Source organism: Numenius arquata, chromosome 7, assembly GCF_964106895.1.
Source record: "Numenius arquata chromosome 7, bNumArq3.hap1.1, whole genome shotgun sequence".
Lineage (NCBI taxonomy): Eukaryota > Metazoa > Chordata > Aves > Charadriiformes > Scolopacidae > Numenius > Numenius arquata.
Window position 1 is genome coordinate 26,204,611 of NC_133582.1, and position 27,346 is coordinate 26,231,956.

A 27,346-nucleotide genomic window follows, 5' to 3' on the forward strand; every position below is an offset into this window, starting at 1 on the left:
TTCAAGAAGAACTTGCAAGCAAAGAAACCTTGCAAAGTATTTGGAGCTTATTCCCAGAGCAGTTGAATGAAATCATACGAGTTCTTACCCTGCAGGTGCTGAAGTCCACCAACTCTTTTTGAGTTGAGAACAGTTAATGACCACCTGGATGAAGCTTGGCTCAGATTCAGATTTGCAGATAATTCATTTTTGGGTTGTAAAAAGTCATTCTGTTCAAGTGTTTTTTGAAAAATTTCCATTCCCTGTGATACCAAACCCCTTGAAATTGTTTGCTTGGAGAAGATTATCCACCATCCAGTTATGGTTGACCGTAGTTGTGGTCACCTCACCAGGTGCTTTAACCAAGAGTGCTGGGAGAGCCACCTGGGGAACCAGGTCTAACAGAGTCCCAACTGCATCACCCTCCTCCTTGTCTAATGAACCGTATTTATTTACTTGCAGAAAGCAGAACAGGAGAGGCTGAGGAAGCAAGCCAGGGAGCTTTTCTGGAGAGGGCTGGCTAGGAATTCACTGGGGAGGTGGGATGGTGAGGGTCAAAGCTGTATGCCAAATCAGGCAGTGGACTAACCTTAACCATTCATTTGCCTGAATCGGGGCTGAATGCCATGAGTTGTAGGGAGGGCGAGTGTCTGCCTGGACTATTGGGTCAGAATTGCTAGTCCAGACCAAAGGCGCTTGTGTGGTCAAAACAATGTTCTTGTTGGCCGGGCTGCTGTGCTGTGTAAGAGGAGCATGTCTATGTTCTTCCTTCTGTCTCCATCACTCCCTGCCTAAGGGGCTACCTTTTAGCACAGTAGGTAGCAAAAGAAATGCCAGAGCACTTCCACCAACTCTGTGGGGAGATGTAGTGCTGATGGTGACAAACAGCTCCCCACTTAATTCACAAGAGAGAAAGGTCCAGGAGTTGAACTTCTGCTGTGTGTATGGTGAAACTTGCCCAGCCTCATGCTCTGAACGGGCCTGAAGTGGATGGGACTGTAGTGATTTTCTCCTAGTGTTTATTGGCCAGAAGGGAAGAGCTTTAAAATAAGTGGCTGGGTGGAGTCAGCAAAGTGTTTTCTGTCTCTCTTGCCCCTCAGAAACAACTGTGCTCCTTGCTCTTTTTCTCATTTTGGGTGCCAGGGTGGTGGATTTGTGCTGGGCTTTGGATTTTGTAATAGATGTTTAGAAGGCAGAGAATACAGGAGTGTCTTTTAACCAAGTTTGAAAGTTTTAATAACCCTTTGGGAAGCCAATGGCTAATCTAGAAATACGTGTGTGGTTTAACCTGGGTATTTGTTCCATTAGTTGAATGCCTTGTAGTTGCTTCTTCATAACCTCTGTGAGAGCATCACCTGCAAGGAGCTAGAAGAGGTCTGGTTGCTTTGGGTGGGTTGGCGAGCTGCAGCAGTAATGCAATCATCTTCAATGGCTTGTTAAAAAGCAGAGGTGGGAAGGTAATAAAATATTTTGAACTTGTGAAGAACAACTTTATGTAGGAAAACACTTTGCTATTGTCAGGGAGAGTTTTACCATTGGCTTCAGGGTGTACGTGCTACTGTGCTGCTTGCTTATTGACAAAGCAGATGAATTTGATGCTTAATAATTGAATTGTGTGCTGCCAGGAGGAAACATGGAGACAGCTTCTTCAGGAACTGTCTTTCTCTAGTGGGACACAGCTTATGAATTATATACCAGGACTTTCAGGGAAACGCAGGGCTACCTTAGCTCAACTCCCACTAATGTCATTGACAGCTTTGCTGTTTCTTCTTGTAGCTATCGATGCAGGTTTCTGTTAAATCAACCTCACCAGTCCTCCTCGGTTTTCCTTTGGGATGAGGAGACAAATCGCTGTGTTTCATTCAATTTATTCTTAGTGATATTTCATTCAGTTTATTCTTAATGATAATGGGGAAAAATAGATATGGTTTTAACAGGGGGATTATATACAACATCCCCTAGCTGTGAAAGCACCCTTGCTAAATTAGTGCTAAATGTTCATTCTCACTGCAGAGAATGTCAGTCCTGGAGTAATCTGTGTGTGGCTGGTTGATCAGTACGCTGTCAAAATCTCTGAAACCCGAATGAGGTGTATTCTGTAAATACTTGTAAATTGCTGAGTTTGCATATATATTTACTCTGAATGTATAGGGCCAGGTACTTTTTTAGCATAACTTGTAATTGTTCCTGATCAAATTCAAATCTTGATCTTAATACTTTCTTTCTAACATGTTGTAAGGAAATTAGTCACTTGTGTGTTTATTTTAAATAACACTTTTCAATTGCAGAATAAAAATAAAAGTAACCTAGAACTGCATAATTTTTTTTTTTCTTCAAGAAATATTTGATGCTTTCATGCTCAGAAAATGTTAAATTGAGCTTTCTATGTTAAAGAAACATTTGATTATGAGTAACTATTCCCAGTAGGAGGTGTTGTTTAAGTCTCCCTTTGAAGTTCGTTTCAGCAAAATAGCCTTTTCCCTTTGGAAACTTTCACCAGATGTTGCCATCCAGTAGCACTAAATGGTGCTTGTTTGCAAAACTGGCTTAGGTTTTCAAAATTGATTTTGCCAGCACTGCATCAGACAAACTTTGAAGGTAGTGTTGTGTCTTCTAGTAGAATGACTGGTAATATTTGTAAGAATTAGATAAGCTTTCAGGCACACACGGTTTCCTCTTTAGATTTGAAACTAGAAGCACCAGATTTCAAAGCTAAGTGGAAAATGAGATTTTAAGTTTAATTAGCTGTGCATCAGTTAGACCGTATCCCTAAACAGCAATGGCTACAGGAACATGACCATGAGAATGGCACTCCACGGTTGCTGGCAGCATGCAGCAACACTTCATACAGTGGGGAAAAAAGAACATCTGACCAGAAGCAATGTGAAAATGGAGGATGAATAAACACAGGTCAGGGCAATACACGGCTACTCAGCCACAGTGAGTACTCAGAGCAGAGTGGAATTATTTTTCGTTAGGTATATAAGTAAAGTAATTAGATATCTGGACCAACTAACCCATGCAGCTGTTGTAATGCACACCCACTTTTGCTATGTCTCCTTGACATAGTTTTTGTGAAGTTCTGTAGGACACTTGATCCCGCTCTCAGCCCACTGTGCTGCTGATGGCTCTTCGGCAGAGCTCTCCAGAGGGATCGATAAGGAATCCTGTTTTGTAGCTGGGGTTACGTCACAAGCAAGTTCCCATGACACTGTGATTCACTTGGCATCATTTTGGGCAGTTTAAAATAGGAGTGAGCCAGATCCTTAACTGGTATAAATTGGTGTTACTATATTAAATTCAGACACGCCTAATTATAAGCGCTCAAACAGTCACTGAAGGTTGCACAATCTATTGCTTTTGTGTGTACTCACCCATAAAAGTGAGATTGCACAATCTAACCCGATACAAATGTGTCTTTGTCTCAGCTGCTAATTGAAAACAAACATGGTAGGATTAATAATTCATTTCTCCAGAATTCCTGTATTTTAAATTACTGGGGGGAAACTACCAGTTGCATTAAGAGATGTTACTCTATTGGAAGATTAGTAAGTCCCAACAGCAATGACTGGAGGTCTCTAAACAGGGGAAAGTTGGGGCTTGCAGAGGTTTTTGATTAGTTTTTTTTGGTTGGTTGTTTTGGTTTTTTTTTTCCTTTTTTCCAGTTGCTCTGGCTTTCATGCCTTGTGCAGCACAGAGTGCAGTTTCCAAGCCTGCATGGAGAAAGTCAGTAGCAAAACTCCTGTTGATTTAAGCGGAGGAGGGTTTGGGTTGTTTGGCTGCACAGGAAATGGGGCATTTTTCTGTCCAGTACTTAAGTGTATTTTCTCTTTACGGAAGTCTGTCCACGTTTTGCAACAGGGAAATAGGAAATTGTCTTTTCTCTCATTTGGGAGGAAGTTGCTCTCTGTCCTCTTAATTAGTAGTTTGAAAGATGAAAGCAAGTGCCCAGGGGTCAGGGAATTCCAGGAGGTTTGGCGTTTTTGAACCAAAGAACTTCTAAGAAATGGCACATTATGAATTCTGATTTATCCAAGCCCCACTGAATGCTGCCTGCAGAGGCACTTACAGGGATGCATATTCTGCTCTCATCTTCTTAATTTAAAGCATAGACTATAGCATCTATCAGGCTATTGCTTCTGCTGTCCTGAGCATACATGTAAAATGTATTTACAGAACCCAGACCATTTCTTTCTGATACTGGATGGTGGCTGAGACTTTGGACTTTATTATCCTGTGGCTTCTGTAATGACCACCTAGGACAGGATCCCCCCAAATTAAGTGGTCTTGTCAAATAGGGATATAAAGGATTATAGGGATAGGATTATAAAACCTGGCACAGCAAGGAGGTAACAGTGCAGCGAGGCCATTATGTTGATGTTCAGGGGGTCAGCCTTTCCTACAGCCATGCCAGCTGGTCTTGTCAAAGTAGCCCCACAAAACTCTATGCTACTTCCCCTAGTCTTCTTAGACTGTCCTGGTTAGGTCTTGGGTCCTCAGGCTGTCACATTTTCTGCAAGTGCCTTGGTGACATGCAAGTGGCTTGAAAGTAGCAGTCAAAACTCCAGAAGCCTGTACCCCATCCTCCTCCTCCATCCCGGAGGATGCAGACCTGAGCAAGGGTTGTTTGGGTTCCTTGAACAGTCCTTGGGAGTGCTGGCCATTGCCATCCCCTTTTCTGTCTCTTTCTAACGTGTGTTACTCCATTTAAAAGGGTCTTTTAATGTTTGTGTTATGGGAGGTCTAGTTGCACTTCTGTAAGATAATAAATTATTAATTCCGTTTGTTGTTGTTTTGTTTTTTTTTTTTTAAATCTAAAGTGCCAGACCAATCCAACCAAAAAAACTTCTGAAATTCAGGCTGTGTGTGGCTCCACGTCTTTTATAAAAGATCCATTTTTCTTCAACGTCTTTCATTTCTCTCATGTGTTTGCTGTTAAAGACTTTATTTTTAGTGCTTGTCAGTCCTTTCAGTTGGCAAAATCTTATTTTTATGACATGCTCGGCATGTGCCCGTAGCTTCTGTAAAACATTTCACAACGGGTCAGAGACTGCTGCAAGGCATGAGTATTATTTGTTGTGGTAAATATAACCCCTGGCCTCTCACCCTGAAGCCCACGTTCTTGTCTGATAACAGCAAACCCGGGAATGTCTGCCCTTCCTGGTCTGTAAATCTGAAGCGCCATCATCTCCTTGCTCCGCTCTGCACATCTGCTCTGCACGGTTTCTGCTGATGGACTTTCAGCCTGTCTCTGCCCTGCTTTGGTTTCCCTTTGCTTTGATGCTCATGGAATGTGCTGGCTCTGGTTTTCCTTTCAATTTCTTGCGTTTTATATGGTGTTATCTGTTCTCATTCTGGCCATAATTATGTTGTGACTTCCATTTCCCACCTTAGTTCTTACTCTGACTGTGATAAACCCAAATGTAGCTCTGCCATATTTCATTATTTTCATGTTTGCCAGTATCTGAATGGCCGCATGCGTTAACTCAAAGATAAGCCCTCCAGTGTGCCATTTTCCTGTTTTATTTAAAGTTGCACCTGCTGCCATACCTGCACACATAGCTATTTCATAGTGCTTCTTTGTCTGTTTTCACTCTGATTTTATTTTATTTATTTTTTCTGTGTTGAGCAGCAAGTTTGCCTTCTACTGCTGGTACATCCCAGATGGTAACAAGATGTAATTGGCAATATTATGGTTCACAAGAGCAAGTTGAGAGAGTAACAGAATCATACCCTTCTCCTGACACTTTTTTAAAAGAAAAGGGAGGGGAAACAGGTTTTGGTTTAGTTGACAAATTATTTGTAGCATCTACACAAGCACTAGGAGTATCATTCTGCATTTAGAGATGCAAATGTGGCATGGACTGATTTCAGAAAATATGTGGAGACATTTGCACTGCTCCACGGGATGGAGGGGGATGTGATGAATGTACAGTCACGTGAAAATTTGGTGGTAGAGCTGATGTCTTAATAGACAACAAAGGGCTACAAGAGCTGTGCAGAAGTGGATCCCTTAAGATGGAAAAGAAATAAGGATACAAAGTAACTGTGTCAAAATAACATGTCCATAAGGAAATATTTTTCTTTTCTCCTTGAAATTAATAAAAGTGTAGTGGCTTTGTCTAGCACAGAGATTTCAGATTCTCCACATAGCATCTGCAATTACTACTGGAAGGCTGAAACGCATTGAACTGGTGTAGCTCTAATTGTGGCGTGGTCACACTCCTGTTGAAGTACTTTTAGACTATATTTAGCATGTAATTGAGCCATGCTAACATGAGCTATTAGTCCAAATGCTAGTGTAAATGAGGTGGACAGTATCAAGATGTGCTTTAAGATTATGAAGTAATGCTGAATCAGGTCAGATGTTCTCGCTGTGTCTTACAAGGCAGTTGGTGGTGTTCCTGGGAAAGCAGACATGATGCTGCATGGATGGGCATGCTTGCAAGGTGGCTGGGAATCGCACTGCCCCAATCTTCAGCATCCTTCCTTCTTCCAAATGCTCCCTGCCCATAAATGTTAAGGCATTCAAGAAAGAACCAACATGGGAACATCCAAAAACGCCTGGTTGCAGGATGAGATTGGGGAGTTTGATGTTGGTTGAAGGTTATAATTTGTTGCATGTCTGGAGACAGGCGAATACCTGGCGCTTATACTGGAGCGGTGTGTGCACCCTGCTAGGCTGACCCTGGTAGGCACAGCCAGGGCACCACGGGCTTAGCTCAGCCCCTATCCTTCCCAAGCACCATTAGGGAGGGTAGAGACACAAGAGGTTATCGGTGAAAGGAGATTCTTCATGTTACACTTGTGTAGGGGAGGATATGAATTTGCCTAGCAGAAGCTGCCATCATACGCCAGTTATGTTCCAAGTATGGCATGTGTTTTATAACCCACAACTCAAGAGTTAATGTATGAACTATGAAATGCTTGTCAAAAGTACATGGTTTTTAATGAGCAGTAGTCACTGCAAAATTGTTGGAACCTGTTACCATTGTAGATGTAACACTTCTTGGATTTTATGTGCACTTTTCAAAATTTTCTGGGAATAAGCCAGTAGGTTTTCCTTTTGTAATGCCACACTGTGACTAGCATAAAAAAACTAAATTTGTATTAAAAAGAAAAAAACACCACCACAGCAGCTGGTATTTAGTGATCCAAGAAATAAGCTTGACTCATACGTTGTCTATATATTCTGTATATCCTAAGATAGATGCATATTTTTAAGGAAGCCAAGTTATGTGTCTAAGGTTGTAGTATTGCTATTAGAATAGCTTAAGTGCAACAGAGCACTCCTTGAAACTGTTCTCGGTTTGGACAGGCATCATTGCAAACAGGCAAACCCCAGACAGATGTGGGAAGCAGGGCACTGTTAACACAACAAGGCTTTTTGACTAATGTAATAATTATCTGTGTTGCAATTTTTCTTTCTAGGAGACTGAGCTGCTAGATATCAGCCTTGTCAAAGATGCCAGATGTGGAAAACATGCCAGAGCTCCCAAGGTAGGAATTTTGGCTGTGTGCTTGCATGTTACATTGATGACCTCAATAGAATGGGAATTATATGCAAGAATTTAAAAAAAAGTTTCCTTAACTATTAAGTAGTACTTTGCCTTTTCTCTGTTTAACATAGTTTCTGGTGAGAAATATTATGATTATTGAGCTGTTGTAATTTGATTCTGTATGTAAAATGCTGATGGAAGCTCTGCTGGCAGTGATGGAACAAAGATCCTGGTTTGTCAAGGTAAACTTTCACAAGTCCCTGGCTTCCCTGATGGCAAGGAGCTGATAGTTCTTTAGGTCCATGTTGCTTTTTGTGCTGCCTGTTTCCTTTTCCAGTGCCTCTTGAGGCCAGAAAGAGGTTTTCTTTAAACTGTCATGAGAGAGGTCAGGATATCAGCTCACTTAGGTCTGCTCTGATGTATTGCATACTCCTTTGCTGTCTCTAAAGACAGTAGGTTGTAGATATATGTTCTCTCTGGTGCTTTTGTTTGGGTAGAAACTACACATCAGAGAGAGAAAACCAAAGCACTCAGCTCTGGAAGCAAGATAGTGCCTCAGGGAATAACAGGAGTGATAGGAAAAAAGGAAATCTCCTTAGGGGCTTGAAAGTATGGCCTTGCTGCCACTTAGCAGTGGTTGAACTGGTGAGGTTGAAGCAGCCCAAAGGAATGCTTCTTCTACCCTCTTCTTAGGGGAGGAAAACATCTGGGTCTGGATGGGCATGGCTTCCCTGGAGCCTCCCGCTGGGCTCCCTCTTCCTTGCACCCAGACCTGGGTCAGGGCACAGCCCCACAGGCTCCTCAGCCCCTTGAGGGGAGGCATTAGGAAATGGAAAAAGGTTATTTCTCTGTGCCAGAACGCGATTGCAGTTATCTCTGAACAGACTATTCAAATTTGGTTTTCAAAGCTTTCCGTGTATGGCTGGCAGCATTCTAAAGGCTGAGCTATAATTGAAATGCAACAGAAGTACTTTATGACATCCACATTAATACCAAATGAGTTCACCGTGATTAATGGTTCTATGATGAATAGCAATAAAGTATTAACAATGGCTAGAACGTTATTTTAAAATGCTACCCGCTTTACAGAGGACATTCATGTTCTTCTAACAAAATGTTTTTAGCTAGAATTTATGCATAGCTATTGCCACGGTGACTTTTATTTATTAGGTTACATAAAGGCTGTTTTTGTTACAACATGTTACGGATTTGACAGCAGTGGCATTAAATGAAGGGTATGAGAAAATCCTGACTTTTAGGGTGGTGAAATGCACCACCTGTGTGAACGAGTTTGCTTTTTGTCATTGATTTGTGTGTGGGCAGAATGAAAACAGCACCTGGGTTGGCTGTTGATGGGATCTTGCAAACGGTGTGAAACAAAATGCTCATTTTGGGGCCAGTTGTGTCAGTTTTGCTTTGATCCACGTTGCGGGGCTGAGCAAAGGAGTATTTACTGCAGGTGAGCGAGTGTTACAGAAGCCCTGTTTGTGTCACAACCACAGAAGATTTAAAACTCATGCAGCAGCAGGAAGGCTTGGCTCGAAGTCAAGCAGTAGCAGCCTGTGATTGCATGGAGGTTTCTAGTAAAAACCCTGATATATTGGCTTAAGAGAGCAGCACCACATCTATGTAACACAGCCTGCAGTGTAAGCTGCAGACATGGAACGGAGTTTAGCTGCCTCAGAAACAAATACTTCTTACTGCCATGGTACCACTTAATACAGGTTTATTAGCTATCCCAGCAGTTAATCTCTCATGATCTGGTGGGATCATCAATTGACTTGGGAACTTGCTTGCCCTAGTAGCCTTGCCAGGAGGAAAGGACAACATGCTGTTTTGCATTGACACATCTTTCACTGTAAAACATGAGATTTAGGTGATTTTCTCTTCATTCCCCTGCCAGCCCTCCCTCTGCCAATAGTTTTGGACAATTTTTATACTGTGTTAGGGGACTTCTGCCAGTTTATGCAAATGTTTTAAGCTATTTTTGGAATTCTAAGAGTGGGTTTCATCTGTGGGTTGTCATTAAAAACTTAAGAAGTTAATGGGAATCTTTAAACCTCATTTATTGTATTTCTGATCTAGTGGTACCTTTTGATAGATATGTTATCTTTAATAAGTCTTGACTTTTCTATTAAACATAAAAAATGCAATTTTTATTTTTATGCTAAACTAAATTTCAATGTGATTAACGACACCCACAGTAAGCTACCCAAACCTGTTAGGTGTACTGATACAGAAGACCATAGCAAGTAATGATTTTAGAGGACTACAAGCAGTCACAGTTACCAAAAAACTCTTTCTTCCCTATCACCATCTGGAATATCCACTTCTTCCCGATATGCTGCCATATCCACCAGTGGGGATGTTTCTTTGGTAATTAATCTGCCACACTTTTGGTCTTTTTGATGGCTAGAAACAGAGTCTGTTCTCATGCTGCATTCAATGTACCTTCTGTACAATCATCAGAATTCTTAATTTCTGAAAAAGAGAGAGAAACAGTTTGTTTCAGTTAGTTTCTCTTTCAGCCTTTTTGGTTGACATTTGCTTTTCACAATATTTTTCTGTAAGTCTAGACGTATATATTTTGTGACGGTTCTTGCATGTTTGTTGTTGCATCTTCTAGTCATTATCATAAGAGAAAAAAAAAAAAAGAAAAAAAGCCTTTTAATTCCAGAGAAGTTTTCACTGATGAAGGATAAACAGCCAAATGCTTTGTTTTTATTTAGAAGGCATTGTACTCTTTTTGTTTTATTCTATTTCACAGTATCCCTACATTTGTTGAAAATGTGCTAGTATTTTGCTTCAGTAATTAAGTCCAAGCTATGGATTGTCTTCTGTAATGTTTTTGGTAAGTGGGCATAGTCTGTGCTCTGGAGGAAGGTAGTATTAGGCACGCTCACGTTTTGTACTATCCCTAAGCCATAGCGTGTGTGAAATAGTGCAACATTGAACTCCAAAACCAGGATACATAAATGCACTTAACACTACCCTACACTGTTCATAAGCTCAGAGCTTTTTCTTTCTGGGTTTCTTATCTAGGAGCTCTGGTTCCTTTCTCCATTCCCTGTTACGTTTAGCCTCAAAAGTTCCCTTGAAGGCAGAAAAGTGCAGTTCTCATCCTACAGTCATCATATTAAGATAGCACAAGGAATGAGCAGAGATCTTCTCAAAGTTTTAGTGTCTTAGCACTGGGTTGCAGCTATGTAGGTGCTCACCTCTGCTTGGCACTTTGAGTGCAAAACCACTTCTTCTCCAGCTTCTGGTTTGTGATGCTTATTCGTCTCTTGAAACCGCTCTGCTGTTCTTCCTGTTCCCTGGACATTTAAGAGCAGAGCACCAATACTACTCCTGGCTGTGACAGCAGTGTACGGGAGTAGCTCAGAAAGTCGTCTGCAAAAGAAAGACTTTCCTGAGCAGACCTCAGGAATAGTTACCCAGAAGACTTGGCTGAAACCACGTAGAGTAGCCCAGCACTAGACCACAGTCCTAGAGCCACGGTCCTAGTCTTATCAGCTGATGGTAATTATTATTTGTGCTCTCACACTTGTAGGTACTGTAATGAATTTGCGGTGTCCCTGTGAAGTGCTATTACCATGTGGATAGTGTGAAGCCTCACCTCAGCTGCTCTGGGTGTAAGAGTGGCTCTGTGTTTATCCTTCTAGGAAACTCAAAACTTGTTTTCATCCATGGCAGTGTCCGCCAGTTCTTCCAAATGATGCACAAGGCTGGGAAGATGAGACAAATTCAAGAGACTTGCACAAGTCTCTGTCCTACTTTGGGTGCTACTAGGCACCCAAAGAGAATTCATAGATTTAGGGGGTTAGGTGGAACCTCTGGGATTTGGGCAGAGAATCAGAATGGTTTTACAGCAAAATGGGGGTGCAAAGATCTGTCAGAGTGTTGAGGCATCTGAAAATAAGCCTGTATGTCTTTCATAGGAGCTTACGTTTCTAATGATATAGAAAGGAGATCTTTAGTTGGTACCAAAACACTCGATGCTTGGGGGATGAGAAGATCATCCTCTGACCCAAAATCAGTAGGTAGTATACTTGAATGACCCCTGTGTTACTGAGAAGCTTCAGCGTCGCCTTCTTTTTCCACATTTTCAGGGATGAGTCCTTCTGTCTTCAGCCACTATTTTCAGAAATGATAACAGAGTTTTCTGTCTCAATGCAATATACATGCAAAGCCTTATTCTTTGGAATAAAGGCAAATCTCAGGCAGCACAGAGCACTGCAGCAGATCTCTAAATGAGAAGAAAAATGAAAGTAATGTTCTGAAGAGAACAAGAAAAGACTTATTAATTGTGTATGTTAGAAAAAAGTGCCTGAATTCAAGATACAGTGAAATTTATACAGAAGTGAGGGAATTATAAGATGATTATCAGGACTTCGCCTTTTTAGTAAGCATTAGACTCATTTAGAAAGGCAGCAAGAGAAATTTTGAGAACAGGAGATTAATATGCAGTTCAGTTTTTCCTTCAGAAGCGTGACTGCCCGTAACTTCAGCGCAGCCTTTTTGAAGCGTGCCATGCCTTTTCTCACAGCATGCAGTGACTCAGAGCTGCCACTGGCATCAGCAAAGGTGCAGCGTCAGGATGCTCAGGGCTCACGTTGTTTGTATTTTGAAATGGTAAAGGAATGTAAAAAGCATTAGTTGTGATGAAACAATTACTTCTTTTTATTCGCACGTTACCTGGTAGCACACTCTCGAGCTTTGTTGTGATACGCAGACTAACGAAGAGATGTTGTAAAGAGACTTTTCCCTTGTAAAGTATAGCAAAGAGGTCTGCAAAATAACACAACAAGCAGTGAAGAGAAACATACGTTGTGTACAATGAGGCATAGAAATAGCTCTGAATATTCACATACCTTCTGTGAATCATGGAAGTGCCACTCAAAAGAGTGTCCATGTTCTTAAAAGGGAGACACAGTAGAAGTGTCACACAGCAGTAAATACTGGTGAAAGGTTAGGTGGTGACAATTTGGCAGCAGCAAGCATGCTTGCGAGACGAGGGAATCCACACTTTTTACCATCTTGTATTTACTTTAGCCAATAACAGTTTCTATGGAAACTAAAATCTTAACGCAACTGTATAAGTGTTTTTAGTAGTAAGAAGAAATATCAGGATGAGTTGGCAGGAATAATGAAATAACCCCATGGCAAATGTTCATATTGAAAACTTTTGATGCATTTGATCAGTCTGTTTTCCCTCAAAGATACCGTAAATCATTCAGCAGGAAATTAATTTCTTTAAATGACATATGCTATGGAACCTGTAGGAGATGAAATTATGAATGATGGGATCACTCTAATGCCAAAATGTTTATAGAGTGTAGTCCCCAGTTTTAAAAACACTTGAGGCTCCCCTGCCCCAAATTTTCTCACTTTAAGCTCTACAGAGAAAAATAATTAAGTTTTTTTTTAATGTCAGAAATTTGCCAAGACCTCAACTACTACTACTATCATCACCAGCCTCTGTATTTAGTAGGTTTTCTTTAAATGCTCAAGTAGAGTGAGGTGATTTCAGGAGTATCTCAGCTGTCATTTAAAAACTGCCTGCTTCTTCCTCACTGTGGCCAGAGGGTTTGCTGGTTTCTGACACATCTGTAGAGAAAAATCAACATTTCCTGAACTAGATGGGCTCGAAAACTAAAAGGAAAACTAAGAAGGAAACTCTAAATAATTATTTAACTGAAAAATCTGGTGATTTTCAGGGAAATGAGGATATGCAAGTCTATTTGAATGGCCAGAGCTAACAAGACTGCTGTCTTCTGTGTCTGCCTCTGTACTCCATTGTGCTGACTTAGAATCAGTAGAATTTTACTGACATTTGGGTAAAATTTATGCAGAGAAGCCAAAAGTGAGACTGCTGTCTGTTACGTTGTTAATAATCTCTTATTTATTTCTTTTAACTTACTGCCTGAGTTTACAAATGCAGGTGAAGAACTTTTTGTGAACCCGCTCAAAGCACACATATGCAAATAAATAAATTGTAGATAACAGTTGGTTGATTTCCCTCGGAATAAGGCTCTAACTTCTAATTTACAAGTCCAGTGTCAAGAGCCTGTCAAAATAAACCTAATATAATCACTTGATTTCCTTATGGTATCTGAACTTACATTTTTGCTGGCAGACTGTGATTTTTATGGTCAGATTGTTTGTTTTCCTTTTATCAGGAGAACAAAAGAGGCCTCTGTCACTTCTGAAATATTTGAAAGCCGAGCAGTTATTAATTTCTTTGTGATAAAGTCTGTGCTGGGACAATTATGTTGTGTTTAATAACCACCCTGATTAGACTGCATGTGGGAAATGGCAGATAGATTTTTATTTATTTTTTTTTTGTCTACTCTGTAAATTCCCTGAAAAAGTCAGCTGCCTACATGGATCCACAGGAGAGCAACAAGCCTGCCCTTTGCAGCACCGACTTCTGTCGCTCTGCCTGTCTCAAATGCTGTTATTGCCGTTATTTTTATCTGCTGATAAATGCACGTTGCTTTCCTTTCAACAACCTTGGTGCTAAATTAGAAACTCTAATGTAAATTATGCCTAAGCAATGTTCTATTTCTGCCAAAAAGAAATAAAAATGGAATATGCACGCAGCTCACCTTCTTCCCACTCACCTTAGGGATAACAGTGACATCCTCAAACATCCCCCCCACTTTGTTTGTTCTTCTACATCACTCCTTTTTTTCATAAGAATGATTAAATTGCATAAAAATTTTCTCTAGTTTGAGTTTTATTTTATTAAAGAAGGTTAAGATTAATTTCTTTGGATGATATTTGACCAGTGCTCGTGTCATGGCAGTTGCAAGATGGGAAAATGCAAGTCGTTGAAATGCTGCAAGGAGCATGGGAGCTGTGGTCGCTGTAAGCGTGAGGGAGTTTTGCCTTAGACCCCCCTTGGGGGAATAAGCCTCGCTTTACCCTTCTCTGCCTCTTCCCTGCAGCTCAACGCCGCCTGTTCGCTGTGCTTAACAGGCTCCTAACGGCACCCAGCATCTTGCTTTTCCAAGTTTTCCACACCAGTGCAGACTTTTTTCAGAAAAGGTCTCCCCGCTGCCCACAGTAAAGCCCTGGTCCATTCATTCGGGAATGAAGGCAAGTTTTGGTACGGCTGGGATGCTTTTGAGTTTGTTAGTTGGATTTTTTTAAAATCTGTTGGAAGCTAACTTCTTTGGGGAAGAGTCTCCTCTCCAAAGATAAAGCTGTCAATGCTGCTGTTCATGGAGCATGGAGAGCAGGTCGTCACTTCTCCATCATCTAGAAAACTGTTACCATCAGAAATGTTATTTATGCTATTCTGGAAGCAAAGCAAAGCTTCCTGAAAGCACAAATGAAGCCTGGGGTGTTCAGTAGCAGCACAGTAGCCATTTTCTTTCTGCTTCAACGGCTCCCAAGTCATGTCTCAAACCCGGTGCCTTGCTTAGTGGAGTGGATGAGCACAAGTGCTTTGCACCTGCGCTCTGAAGCCTGCAGAGACTCCTCACCGGCCTCGGGCTGCCCTTCACTTGGCTGCTCATGCCTGAGGCTGAGGCCACCTCCAAGACGATCAGCATCCCAGTGCACTACCAGAATGGCCCAAATTGATGAAGGTGACTTTATTTACAACCCTCTAATCCTTAGAGGACTGGGACCTCTTCAGAAGCTTGTCATACACTGAATAACTTAGCTCTGTCTGGTAGTTCATTGGATTCACTATTTACTAACATTCGTGATGTGGTAGAAAGCGCAGGTTTTTGTCCGGGGCTTTCACTATGAATCATTGCCAAACTACTCAATTTTTTTTTTTCTGCTCACTGGTGGTTTCAGTTAGTGTTCTGTGCTGCTTGGGTTTATGGTTTTTTTTGTTAAATTTATAAAATGTACATCTTTTTCTTTGCATGCTTTAATGCAGTACGCAGTACAAAATGTGTAACAAGAAATTCTGTTTTTTAAGAAGCACAAAGGCATTTTATAAATGTGGTTTTAAAACTTGACATTTAAATTTGAAAAGGTGGAGTAGGACACTGCTCAATTAAATATGTAATATTTGAGTTGTTGAGAGCACTGACACCAGTGTGTCAGTAAAGCTGTATTTTAAATGCTACTGCTGAAGATGCTTTTAAATAAACCTGCAAGCTGAGTATCTCTATTCTTTTTTCTTTTTTTTTTTTCTTTTTCTCCTTTAGTATGACTTTTTTTGTGGTTTTTATTTTGGTTTTGAAGAGAGATTGACAGAGACAGCTTTGTTTGCTCTCAGGCATACGTAATGCTCCAAAACTATTTTAAATCCATCCATAAGCCACTTCCGTGACCTTTCAGACTCCTGTGGTGGGGGATTAAAGTTGCACACTGGAGGGCATGGACTCATCACTTAACTGAGCATGTGCTTCATGCAAATGTGAAGTTCAGCGCTACGGTAATGTTTCCTGTGATAGCGTAGTTGATGGTAATCACCTCTGTGCTGTTTCAGCTTGAAGGTTTAAATTCCTCTTCTTGCCTTTCCCTGCCACAGCATAGGGCTCAAAGGAGGGGAGGTGGGTTGCAAAGTGGCATCTCTCAGCTGATAGGTACCACTTTTTCTGCACCTCGTGGTTGCTGCTCGCAGCAGCCGTCACCTGTGTGCTTGGATGTGATGATGGTGTGCTGGTGATCACTGGCTCACCTTGGTGACAAGGCCATATCCAGTGTCCTATGTTTGACAACATTTGTGTTGCTGATCAGTAATATGGGACATGGATGTCTCATTGCTGCCTTCACAACTAATAATGCTAACGAGACGAGAATGCAGCTGGGACAGTATATCCAGCTGCAGCGATCGCAAACCCACACCCACTGTCGATTGTGATAAAGCTCACTTGAATCTGAAAAATGACATTTCTACAGTGGCTGGCACAAAATTTAAAAATTGTTGGGACAATATGAAGTTATTCTGGAGATGTTTTTTATGATGTGAAGATGTTAATATTGCCTGTCAATGTCCTGTATTATCTGCTTGTTATTTTGTACCCCCTGTGTGTTCATATCCACATTACCTTTTGGCTTGCACTAAGATCATGAAGATTTGGGAAAGTAAAGTCTTTTTTTTTTTTCAGGTGTTGGTGCAGTATCTAAGAGAGCAAAGTCCTGTTTCATGAGTAGGGCTCCTAAGTACAATACTAATACAAAAGCTAAAAAGTAAAATGTTGCTTTCCATAAAGATAAAAAATGCTGCATTCAGCCTCTGTCATGAACACTCAGTTTGGAAAGAATTTCAAAATTTGTCATTGGAAAATGCAAAGGTACTAAATAACTGAGTCATACTAGTCTTTCCTTCTGAGCTGTGATCTCCATCTAGAAATATTTCATAAATATTAAAGTATATATTTTAGCAGTAGTGTGGAGCTGTGCATCCAGATAGAGATCTGATGGCAGTGCAATACCCTCAACCTTCAAATGTGGAATCAACAGGCTCAAGTGAAAATGCCAAAGCTGAAACATTTTTCTGCTATTGTTTAGAACAAATGATTTAAATTTCCCCATTTTATTGGAATCCAGTTTGGTGATTTTTCCATGTCATCCCTTATCTTGTAAATAACCGGTTGGAGAAAACTGCTAGGTTTTGATTAGTTGCAAAGGTTTGATATCTTTGTTATCATCTGCATATAAATGGCTCCTTCAGTACCTTCTCATGGAACCCAGCAAAACCATTTATTCGGGCTTAGGAAAGAGATCACTGCGAAGCAAAAGGATTAGGTGTAGGTTGAGAGTAACCATGGCTGACAGATGCCAATTTCTTCGCAACTGGGTGAAAGTGGCCCCCCTGCTCAGCGCTGCCGGGAAAAGCATTTCACTGGCGACAGGACAGCAGGGTGCTGAATCGCTGAGGAGGAGCAGAGGGCAATGGGCATTGGTAAATTGTTCTCCGTGTTGGATGGAGCCGCCTGTGTGCTGCAGTGGATGTCAAAACCTTCCTGGAAACCCTCAGGCAAATGGCAGGAACTGAGCGATTCGTGATTGAGTTTAAATAACTATAAACTGTCTTCGGTCAGAGCTTATAACTGAAGAGATTTGTTTTTGAAATTTAGAGGAGTGGTAAAAAAAAGTTTTCTTTAGTATTAAAGTTATTTAAGCTTGCTCAAAATCCATTAGAACAGCTTCCAGCTTCAAAGTTCATTATCTTCCATGTTACATTAGCACTTTCTGAGTCTCACAGCTAAGCACATTTGGCTGTAAAACTGCACGTTTGCCTAACGTTTGTTAATCCCTACTTGTATGCTGTCCAGTACAGATGTCTAAGAAAAAGTGATGGGAAGAAACTTGGCTCTCTGAACTAGAACTTTGATTGGAAAATAATTACAGCCCCAGCTATAAATAATCCTTGTTTCATCACTGTGGCTTTTCAGTCTGGTTGTTTGTGTCCCAAGGCATGTCTGTGCCAGTCGGACACCCCAGCCACACCAGTGACATGATGTCTGTGGCAGATGTGCTGGTGTGCCTTATGCAGGTGTCCTGCAAAGACACCTCTACCAGTATCGCAGGCAAACGTTTTATTAGGAATGTGACAGTTGGACTTAGAAGAGTCAGCTACAGATAAGATAGATAAGGTAGCTAATGGGAGCAAATAGAAATAGCCAAGGGTCCCTGTGAACTATAAAGCAGCAAGAAACTATGGCTAGTTCCAATGTAATAATATCAGTATATTTATGTTAAATCCCTGTGTCCATTTTTCCAAAGCGTCAAGTAGAAATTAGATTGTTTTCTTTTGCTCTAGTCTGCTGTGGATATACAAGAAGGTAGAGGCAAGTGCATCCGATAAATAAATCCTGGGTAGTATTTGTGCGATGATAACAAAAAACCTTGTAGCTATGTTGAGCGTGAGTTGCCTGTCTCTGGCTTTCTCAGCTCCATCGCCCCCCAGCCTAATCCTTGTTAAATAAACAAAATTATCAGCTGTTGCCGCTAGGGAGTTCAGACACTCTGTTCCACTCCTGGGGTGTTAATGAGCCATCCGCAGGGATGTTCCTGCAAAATGGATGGCACGGCGACACTTGCTGATATACAGGCATGTGCACGTGGGAGCAAAATGGTTATCTGTATGTCAGTGCTAAAAGAACATTTTCTGAGAGCCGAAAGGCTTAAGGCATTTTGCAACCCTTGGTGATTCACTGGAATAAAGTGTAGTGTATTCCTGGTAAAAACTCCTGTGTGTTAAGGCTGATACACAGCTATACCTGATTTAGCAAGGATTTTCTGGCTCTCAAGTGCGTTGTGGATACATCCTTCCCAAGGAGAAGCATTTCTACCACTAAGAAGTTGAATGGCTGAAATTGCTGTAGCCCATCCTTGATATAGCTGATCTGCACTAGCAGTGCACATAGGCAGAATTAGGAGCTGTTTTCTGCATGTGGCTCTTCTTTTTGTATAGTTATTAGCACTCTAAGTGTCCAATATCCTTCATATTTTGTATTTAGATGACAAAAATCCTCTTCATTCCTCTTGTTCCTATTGAACAGAAGTCATCATATGAGATGTGTAAGAAAGTAGGTCAATTACACACTTCTACAACTTACACACTCTTGAGTATGAACTTGAGTTCATACCCCTGAAGTGTAGATTGAATTATTAACCAGCCTAAAATTCCAAGGATCTTACTGAGATACTGCCAATGCACCAGTGCTCTGGGATTGTGGCATGTCCTGGAAAGAGAATGTGCAGAAAGGGCAGATTCGGTGCTGATCTAACACTAAGGTTCAGTGTAGCTCTATTTTTAGTTAGTAGAAGCATCTTGATTGAATTGCCAAACAAAGCTGAAAAAACCCGAGTGTGTAATTGTAAATTACAGCAATCTATTAAAATGCAGGTTTGCTCTTTTAAAGGCAGATTCCATGTGGTTTAGGTTTGTGAGATTCTGAGTTATGTTGTTTAACTTGGGGAATTTGGATAAAGTCCCCATTACCTTACTTCAGAGAAGAAATACCCTTGGCTGGGAGTTCTTGGCTGTGGTATTTTGCAGTATCCAGTTTCTTTGTTGTTTTTTAGAATTAGAATGAACTTGAAAACGTGCAATTTAGGAACATGCCTAGATGGTAGCTGATATTTTTCCATCCTGTTGTGTGCTGCCTCTGTATCTGGGTTCATTCCCATCAAAAGAGATTGGTTTCCAGATAGTAGACTTCCAATGGCGGTTAATCACCATAACAGCCGTTAAAAGAACATGTCTTTTCTTTATTATTTCCAGGAGAAATCCTAAAATAAGTATTAGTATAACTTACAAATGCTAACATCGTAATATCAGTTGTTTTGAATTCTGCCATATCTGCAACAGTCAGTACCTGCACTGAAGAGCAGAGGTGATGTGCAGACAGAAAGAGGAGCTGCTGGGGCCAGGCCCTCTCCAGCAAGCAGTGAATCTGGCAAGGTTTGGCCATATGTAGGGTCCTTGGATTTGAATTTTTTTGTTTGTTTGTTTTCTTGCAAGAAAGTTATATCCAGTCCTGGTCCTAGGACAGCTTTAAACGTTGTAGTTTATTGCAATGGGACTTCTTTAAAAATAGGTTAGAGGAAATGAGACCTTTCTGCTGTGTCCAAATACAGAAAAATAGCATTGCCAGCTCAGTGATTTTTTATAAGAAATTCTGTGATGAAAGGTTCTGGTAGTTCATGAGAGCTGCACTGACCGCAGGTCTGATTTGCAATGTATCCCATGCGTGTTTTTCCTGGTCTGAAACATATCCAATATTGATAATGCCGTAACTGAAATTACACAAAGATTTTTTTGTTGTTGTTGTTCCTGCTCTGAGTTAACCTCCTTCCTCCAAGATAATGAAATACGTTTTTTAAAAATCTATATGAGAAACTGTATGCTGTAGTTTTGAATGTTTAGTATAAATGGCTTCAAAATGCTATTTGCTAATGAAGTGGCAGGAGCAGAACAGTCATGGTGGGTAGGGTCACAATATAAAGGGAACAGGCAGTCACATTCAACTCAGAAATAATGGTAGCAATTTGCATGTTGTTAAAATGCTTAAAGAAAACAACAAAACTGAATTCAGGTAAACTAAAACAGACTCCTGGAATGGTTACCTGCGTGTTGAGACAAATAGAAGAAACTAGTGTTTGTCAGGATAGCTGATAGAGCCATGGCAGCAGACCCCAGCCCTCTGCGGGTGGTGGGAATTTTGCCTTGGTTTGCTGAGAGCCAGGCTCCCTTCATCACGATAAAGAACAAAGTCACTACAGACACGTTTTCTGCAGTATATTTTCAGTAAATTCTAAACCGTATTTGGCAATTTAGGAAGGAAAGCTGATTTTAGCTAACCTAGTTAGTCCAGTTTTGATGTGTTTTGCCTTGATAAGGACAAAGATCCCTTTCTGCTTTTCCTCCCAAAGCCAGGTCCAGGGACCTTTCCAGGCTGCTGCTTCCATGGCCAGAAGTAAGGACCGAGCTGCAGCCTGGCAATCTTTTCCCCCTTTCTTTGTGTTTACATGCACCTCAGATAACACTGTTTTTTGTAGGTGAGAACGTTGCTTTTTTTCTCCAGAAATCTGTATATCTATTTGTTTTTAACAGTGGTGAAGTCTTTCTTCGTAGCCGTGGACTGTTGCTACCAGGGTAAACATGCAAGTTGTTGGTGGGTGAGTGGCAGGAGGAAGGGAAAGAAAGGAGGTTGTTTATGTCTTGGGGTGTTTTACAAGTCTGCAGGAACAACATTTTCAGAACTGCTGCAGAGGCTTGGTTTTAGCTGAAAGGAAAGGAAAATTTATTTTGGAGTTGCTTTGATATGTATTCAGAGTGGTCTGCTGTGGTGACCCTTGGCACTGAAGTGCTTTAGGAGCTCAGGCTGCTGATGGTGTAGAAATTCACTTCTCCTTCAGTCAGTGCCTACAGGCCAGCTTTTGTTCTCATGATCTAGGCACTGATTTTGCTTTTCAGCTGTAAGAACCAAGCATGTTCGCTGTGGAGGTGGCAGCGTTAGACTTATGCTAGTATGCACTAGAGAGAGTAGTTTAAATTAAAGTAAGTTTTTCACTCCTGCTGGGTCCTATGAGGTCATCAAGCCCTTGCAGATGGTCACCATTCATTTTGTTGAAGGGGTGAGATTTGTCCTTGGTTGCAAGTCATCATAATCGACACATTAATTGTTGCATCGTGTTTCCCACTGTAGTCAAAGTGGTGATACTTCTGCATGTTTCAAAGGAACTATTGCTGCTGTAAATTGTTCTAGGCAACACTGAATATGATCTAGCTCATTTTTTAAGACACTGTTACGTTTGTGGCAGTATTTCAACTGGGGAAACTAATTTTTTTTTACACTGTATTTTTTACATCCTGCTAGAGTCAGGAGAGTTGCAAATGGTGGGAGGGGAAGTGGGATTATTTAACTGTTAGTTATATAATAAAAAAAGGAGAATTTGAAAGCTGTGCTCAGGTCTGCTCATATTTTGATGATGCTTGGCTTTTCCCTTTGGTTTCTACTTGAAGTGATTTGTTCTCTGGAAGCATAATCACTTGATATTGCTGATTTAATTTTTTGCATATGACACTTGAAAATTATGTAATTAAAAGAAACCCTTTACTGTTTTTTTTTTAGGTTCGGATACTAGCTTGATTAAGAGCATTTGAATGCCCGTGTATTTGAAAGGGGGGTACCGTGTTTTCTACTGTAATTGAAAACTTCTTTGGGCAAATTACAAATGCCAATGTAAAACTTATCAGACTGTAAACAAATGTTATACAATCTCTGTTAGCTTTCTGCCATCTGGCAAAACCCAATTACCCTCACACAGTTTTATGCTCTTTACAACATTGCTATTCTTGGCAATATAGAAAATGGACGTTTATAAAAAGGACTCCTAGGGCTGGTAGTGCTACCAGGGGAAGAGAAGGTGCAGTGCAGGTGGTGCTGCTCGTGTCATGGGCTCTGCCACCCTGATGGAGGAGCCACAAGTTGTTCTCCAGAGGCCTCTGTCTCTCTGCGTGGACCCAAAAGAGACCTTATACTTGTAGGTAATGGGGTTGTGAGCTTCCCTCTCTCCTGCCCCCCGATCAGGTGCCTGCTGCTGGCACTGTGCATGCCTCCACGCTGGCTTTAGGCAATTCCATATTTGTAAACTCTTTGAATATTTGGAATAATTATTCAGGTTATCTGTTCAGTTATCTTTGTTCCAGCACTTGGAAAGCGAACTGAAGAGATTGTGCAGCTCCAGGGTCAGAGAACACTAACATGAGCACCTCTCTTAGCACTCCTATATCAGTTTGCTTACCCTTATTTAAGATTCCTCTTACATACAGTATTCACTGTGAACTCGCTTCATGATGAAAGCTGACAAGCATAGATACAGAATTGTCTGAGCTGGGTTTTGATGGCTGAACCACACACATCCCATTTAAAGGAAATGTATTGCTATTCTGTCTGCTTATGGAGCCTGGTTCATCAAAGCACTTAGCATATGCTTAAGAAGTCTTGTTGGAAGAAAACCTGTAATGACCAAGTATTTGTTTTGCACATCCAGGAAAGGTGTGATCCCAGAACTGGAGAACTGGGAGACAAACCATCTTTTAAAGAGACTTCTATATTAAGTAGCCCAGAATTAAGATGAGTGATGAGAATGTAAAAGTGTTGTCAGAAGCTTTCCCCTGAGTAGTAACTGTGCCTGTTAGTCATGCAGTTTATCCTGATGATAAATTCAAAACTATTTGCAGGATTATTTAGAGTATAAGAAAAAATTGCGTTTTCCTTCACTCTTGGAGCTAATGTCAAACGTGATATAAAACTGTTTGATATGAAGTTATTTCAATTACAGTTAAATATGAGAGAGACTTATAATTCTAACCTGCTTATATAGCAAGGAAAAAGATTAGGAGAGAATGCTTTTATTTGTGTGAAAATAGTGGACTCTGCTGTAAATGCAGATGGATATTTTTCTTTCTCCTCTTGGGTGCACATTGTCTATTGCTCCTGGGAATACAGAGCTGAATTGCACGAATGCTTAGTCCAGTCTGGCCTGATGAACATTCTATGCTTGTTCTAGCTGCTAAAAAAAAGGGGTCTTGAAATAGGAACTCTAAGGAATGCATGTTTTTCTGTGCCTTTCTATATGGGATTTTGCTTGAGAATTGTAGCACCATGAGTGAAGGACCACTGTATATGTGTTACTAGAGGTTCTGTGGTTTCAGCAGCATGCACAAATAAAAGCAAACGGCCCCTGGCCAAAGCGCTCACTAAAATCCCCGTGCCTGGTTTTGGACCCAGGGAGCAAAGGAGTGGATTTCATGCTCACTTGCGCCACAGAGACAATTGTTTATACAACCAAGTAGGTTTAGAGTATTGTTTATCACAGGCTTTAAAGCTACAGCTTATTTTGTATCAATTGCTGCAAATCAGAGTTCTTGGGTAAAGCCAAAATCTATTTATAGGATGCTTATCAGTATGTCACGTTTTACACTTTCCTTGATGGCAGAGCGAGCCCACCCCCAAAATGAAATAAGAAGAGAAATGCTTTTCTTGCTGGGACGGTGAGCTTAGGCAACAGGCATAAGGCTTCCCTTGCTGCCTTCAGTTCCTTAGTCTGACATCAGTGTATGATTGTAGTTTGGTGAGGGGACTGATTTTGTTTAGTTTTAGGAAGTGGAGGACTTAGGAACATCTCCGGGAAAGAGACAGGCAATCAACAGGCAAATCACCAAAGGAAAGAATAAAAAAGCCGTATTTCAGTGTTATTTATTCTTGAGCTATGTGGCAGCGTTCTTCAAAATCCCTATTACCCAGAGCAAGTTGATTGGCTTGCTTTTAATTTGACTTAAAATAATAAGTTCTTAGCTTGAAAAGCCAACTTGAGCGAGCTCTGCACTTCCTGGATCACTCCCTCCCGAGTTGCTCTTGCCACTGATTAGCAGATATAGGAAAAAAGAAACATCATCACATTGAAAAAAAATGGGCTGACTTGTCACATCGTATGTGTCTAAGAGAAAATAATAAACAAACTAAGAACAAAAGTGCTAATATTTGAAACTATGGCTGAGAAAGAAATATGGTGGCTTCTTAGGTTTGAAAAGCTTTCTTGAAATGCAGAGATGAGTGATGTGGGCAGCGGCTGGCGCTGGGTTTTGTAAATCCTGGGATGGGAGGGCAGTGCGCCGGCTGGGCACACACAGCCCAGACAGTCTGGTTAATAATTCAACTGTTTTTGTTTGGCTTTCAGGGTAATTTGATGCCTCTGTTCTGATTTCTTTGTGTATATACATTGGGAGCTTAATTAAAAGCTCCGGAGACTGTTTACATTTTAACAAACATAGAATAAATTTTATTTCTTAAGCATGAGACTGGCGTGAATGAAGTGAACAAAAGAATTCTGATGAGTGGTTTTTAGCAAACAACATCACAAGGGAGAGTTGGAGGAAAAAAAGTAATCTGTATTTTAGAAGTGATAACCATTTAAACTAATTTAAATCTGTTGCAAATATTTCTGTTTATTTGTTCCTTTGAAATAGTTGATATCAGTGGAAATAATCTACTTTTTGCTAGACTAGAGAGTTTTATATTAAAACAAGTAGATTTTTTTTCAAATTTAAAAAGTCTTTTTCTATTACTTGTTTTTATATATGTTATAGGTGGGAGTCCTATTACAACGCATGAACTGTACTGTCTAACATGCACTCCTTTAGAAATGTGGGAAATGTTTCTGTTTATTTTTTTTTAAGGTGCCTGTCTTCTGATATGAGTGACTTTTTTCTCCTGAATGGGAGAAGAGATGGGTGGTGATCATATGCCTTGTGTGGTAGGAATGAAGCCTCAGCATCTGACTGCAATTATCTTGGAGAGGCAACCAAAGACCAACAAGAGGACATTAAATTTTAATGACTATTGTCAGTCAAGGGAGGTGAAGCACGTCAAAACAGTGGTAGCAGGGCCTGATGCAAAGCACTGTGTGTCAAGGAGCCCCAAGGGCAAGCTGCACATCCTTTACTGGGGCAGGTGGAGCCCACTTTTCCTTTCAAAAAAAGAAAGGCAGGTTGTACTGTTGGGATGAACTTTTACATAAACATGACTTTTCCTCTCTCAAAACGCTCTACAATCCCTGCAAGCACCAGCTGGCCATGGAGACCCCAAGAAGAGGGGTTTAAATTCACATTCAAGACATTGTAAGTTGGCACTGGTTTTTGGCCACATATTCTCAGCCTTGTGCCAGGACTTACTTTTGTAGCATCAGGAGCGTTTGTGCACCAAGGAATCCCCTACACCAGGGAACTCGCAGAGCTGAAAACCAGATGTGCTTTTCCCCCTTAGGGTCACTGCCATTGGATTGTTCCCTGGCTCCTTTTGCTGTGCAGCCATGCGAGCGTGTGCCTTGGCACAGGGCACTAGGGAGCCCGTAGGGCCTGGCAAGGAACAGGGGGTGGGAAGCAGGAGAAATGGCTTCGCCAAATATCATCTGACAAAGCCTGGTGGAGATGTGGAGGCAAAGTGCACCTTATGCAGTCTTCGCAGTTACTTAGCTTTTACTGGGAAACAGCTAAGCCAGAAAAAAGTCCACTAAGCAGCAATTAGTAACGCTGGTACAATTTTATTGCGTTGATGTATTTGTTTCTCTACTCTTTCTACAGCTATATTTACTTAATCCCAGCTAGAATCAGAACAGTTTCTACTTCAAAGTGGTTTGAAGTGCCACATGAAGCACATTCATTTATGGATTTCTGTCAATGTCAGTCTACTTACACCCAACGCGCTGAAATAATTATACTTAGTGTGGTTACATTTTTAGTGCATTTCTCTATTTCTTTTAGAAAGTTTCTTTGTAGTTAGTCTTGCTTCTTGAAAATCGCATGTGAAATCACTCTAAAACAGGAGCACGGTTCAATGATATGCAGCCTGCACCACTACATGTCTTTGGTTAAGATCATGCATTAACCTATGATCAGTTTAAGTATGGTTTATAATCTATTTACAATTCCATTCCTTTATCCACGATATGTTTCTTGGAAGAAGAAATTATGTTTGACAGTGCACTTCATGTTTGAGAGCTAAAATCCAATTTGTCTAATCCTAGAAAGCTTGTCCCCATGTTTCTATTAATGAAAACCCTCATGTCATCCTGTTGTCCAAATTACACAGCAGGAATGACCACTAACCGTCCATTAACCTCTTTCAGCATGTTACGCAGTTAAAACACCAGCTAGGTAGGAAGATAGATATAAACAAATCACACAACCTTCTACTATTCTGATCTTTCCCTACAAAGTATTACAATTTTATTCCAAATAGTTTCATGGTTTCCTTGGTATATTTAAAGGCTGAAGCATTTTTAATTCTGTAGCTGAATAACTATTTATTGACATTATTTCAGTGATGAAAGAGATAACATATCTTGATCTTTCATTTTGTTTATCTGCAGGACTATCAAAGTCATCTTTTTGCTGTGCTTTATAATAAACTGCAGGGTAGCAGGCATGATGTAGGGAGTGTTTGCAAATGTGTATGTTTTGTTTAAAAGCCAAGGAGCAGAATAGTTATTATTGTGGGATCTGTGCCTGATGCAATTTTCCAGTAGTAACTAAATCAGACAGTGCCCTCAAAATTTGTTTGCTTTTTTACAGTGAAGTAGGGATAGTGTGGGTATTGTAAAATTGGAGTGAGGAATTGAGTAGAAACAGTATTTACAGTAGCATACCTATTTGTTTTACTGAAGTATTTATTCTCCATTCCACTTCACCTTTCAAGTTCTTTCCAAGTTCACAGTTCTTCAATGTTATGAATTTTATTTTTTAAAAATAAACTCTAATTTATTCTTTTCTCCAACAACCGTAAATTATGTAAGAGAGTGTTATAAGTGAGTAGTTATAAGTGAATCTTTTAGGTTGGAATAGTAAAATGTTCTAAATTGGTGACCTGCAGTAGAGCTTA

At 40.6% G+C, this 27,346-nt stretch overlaps 1 protein-coding gene across 1 annotated transcript in view; it reads left to right on the forward strand.

Annotated features, from left to right (window-relative positions):
- PLCB1 (phospholipase C beta 1) overlaps positions 1-27,346 on the forward strand; it is a 408,751-nt gene that overhangs the window by 108,663 nt on the left and 272,742 nt on the right. The window contains exon 3 of the mRNA XM_074150525.1: positions 7,411-7,479. Coding sequence (XP_074006626.1) covers positions 7,411-7,479 — 69 coding nt within the window. The remainder of the gene's footprint in view (positions 1-7,410; positions 7,480-27,346) is intronic.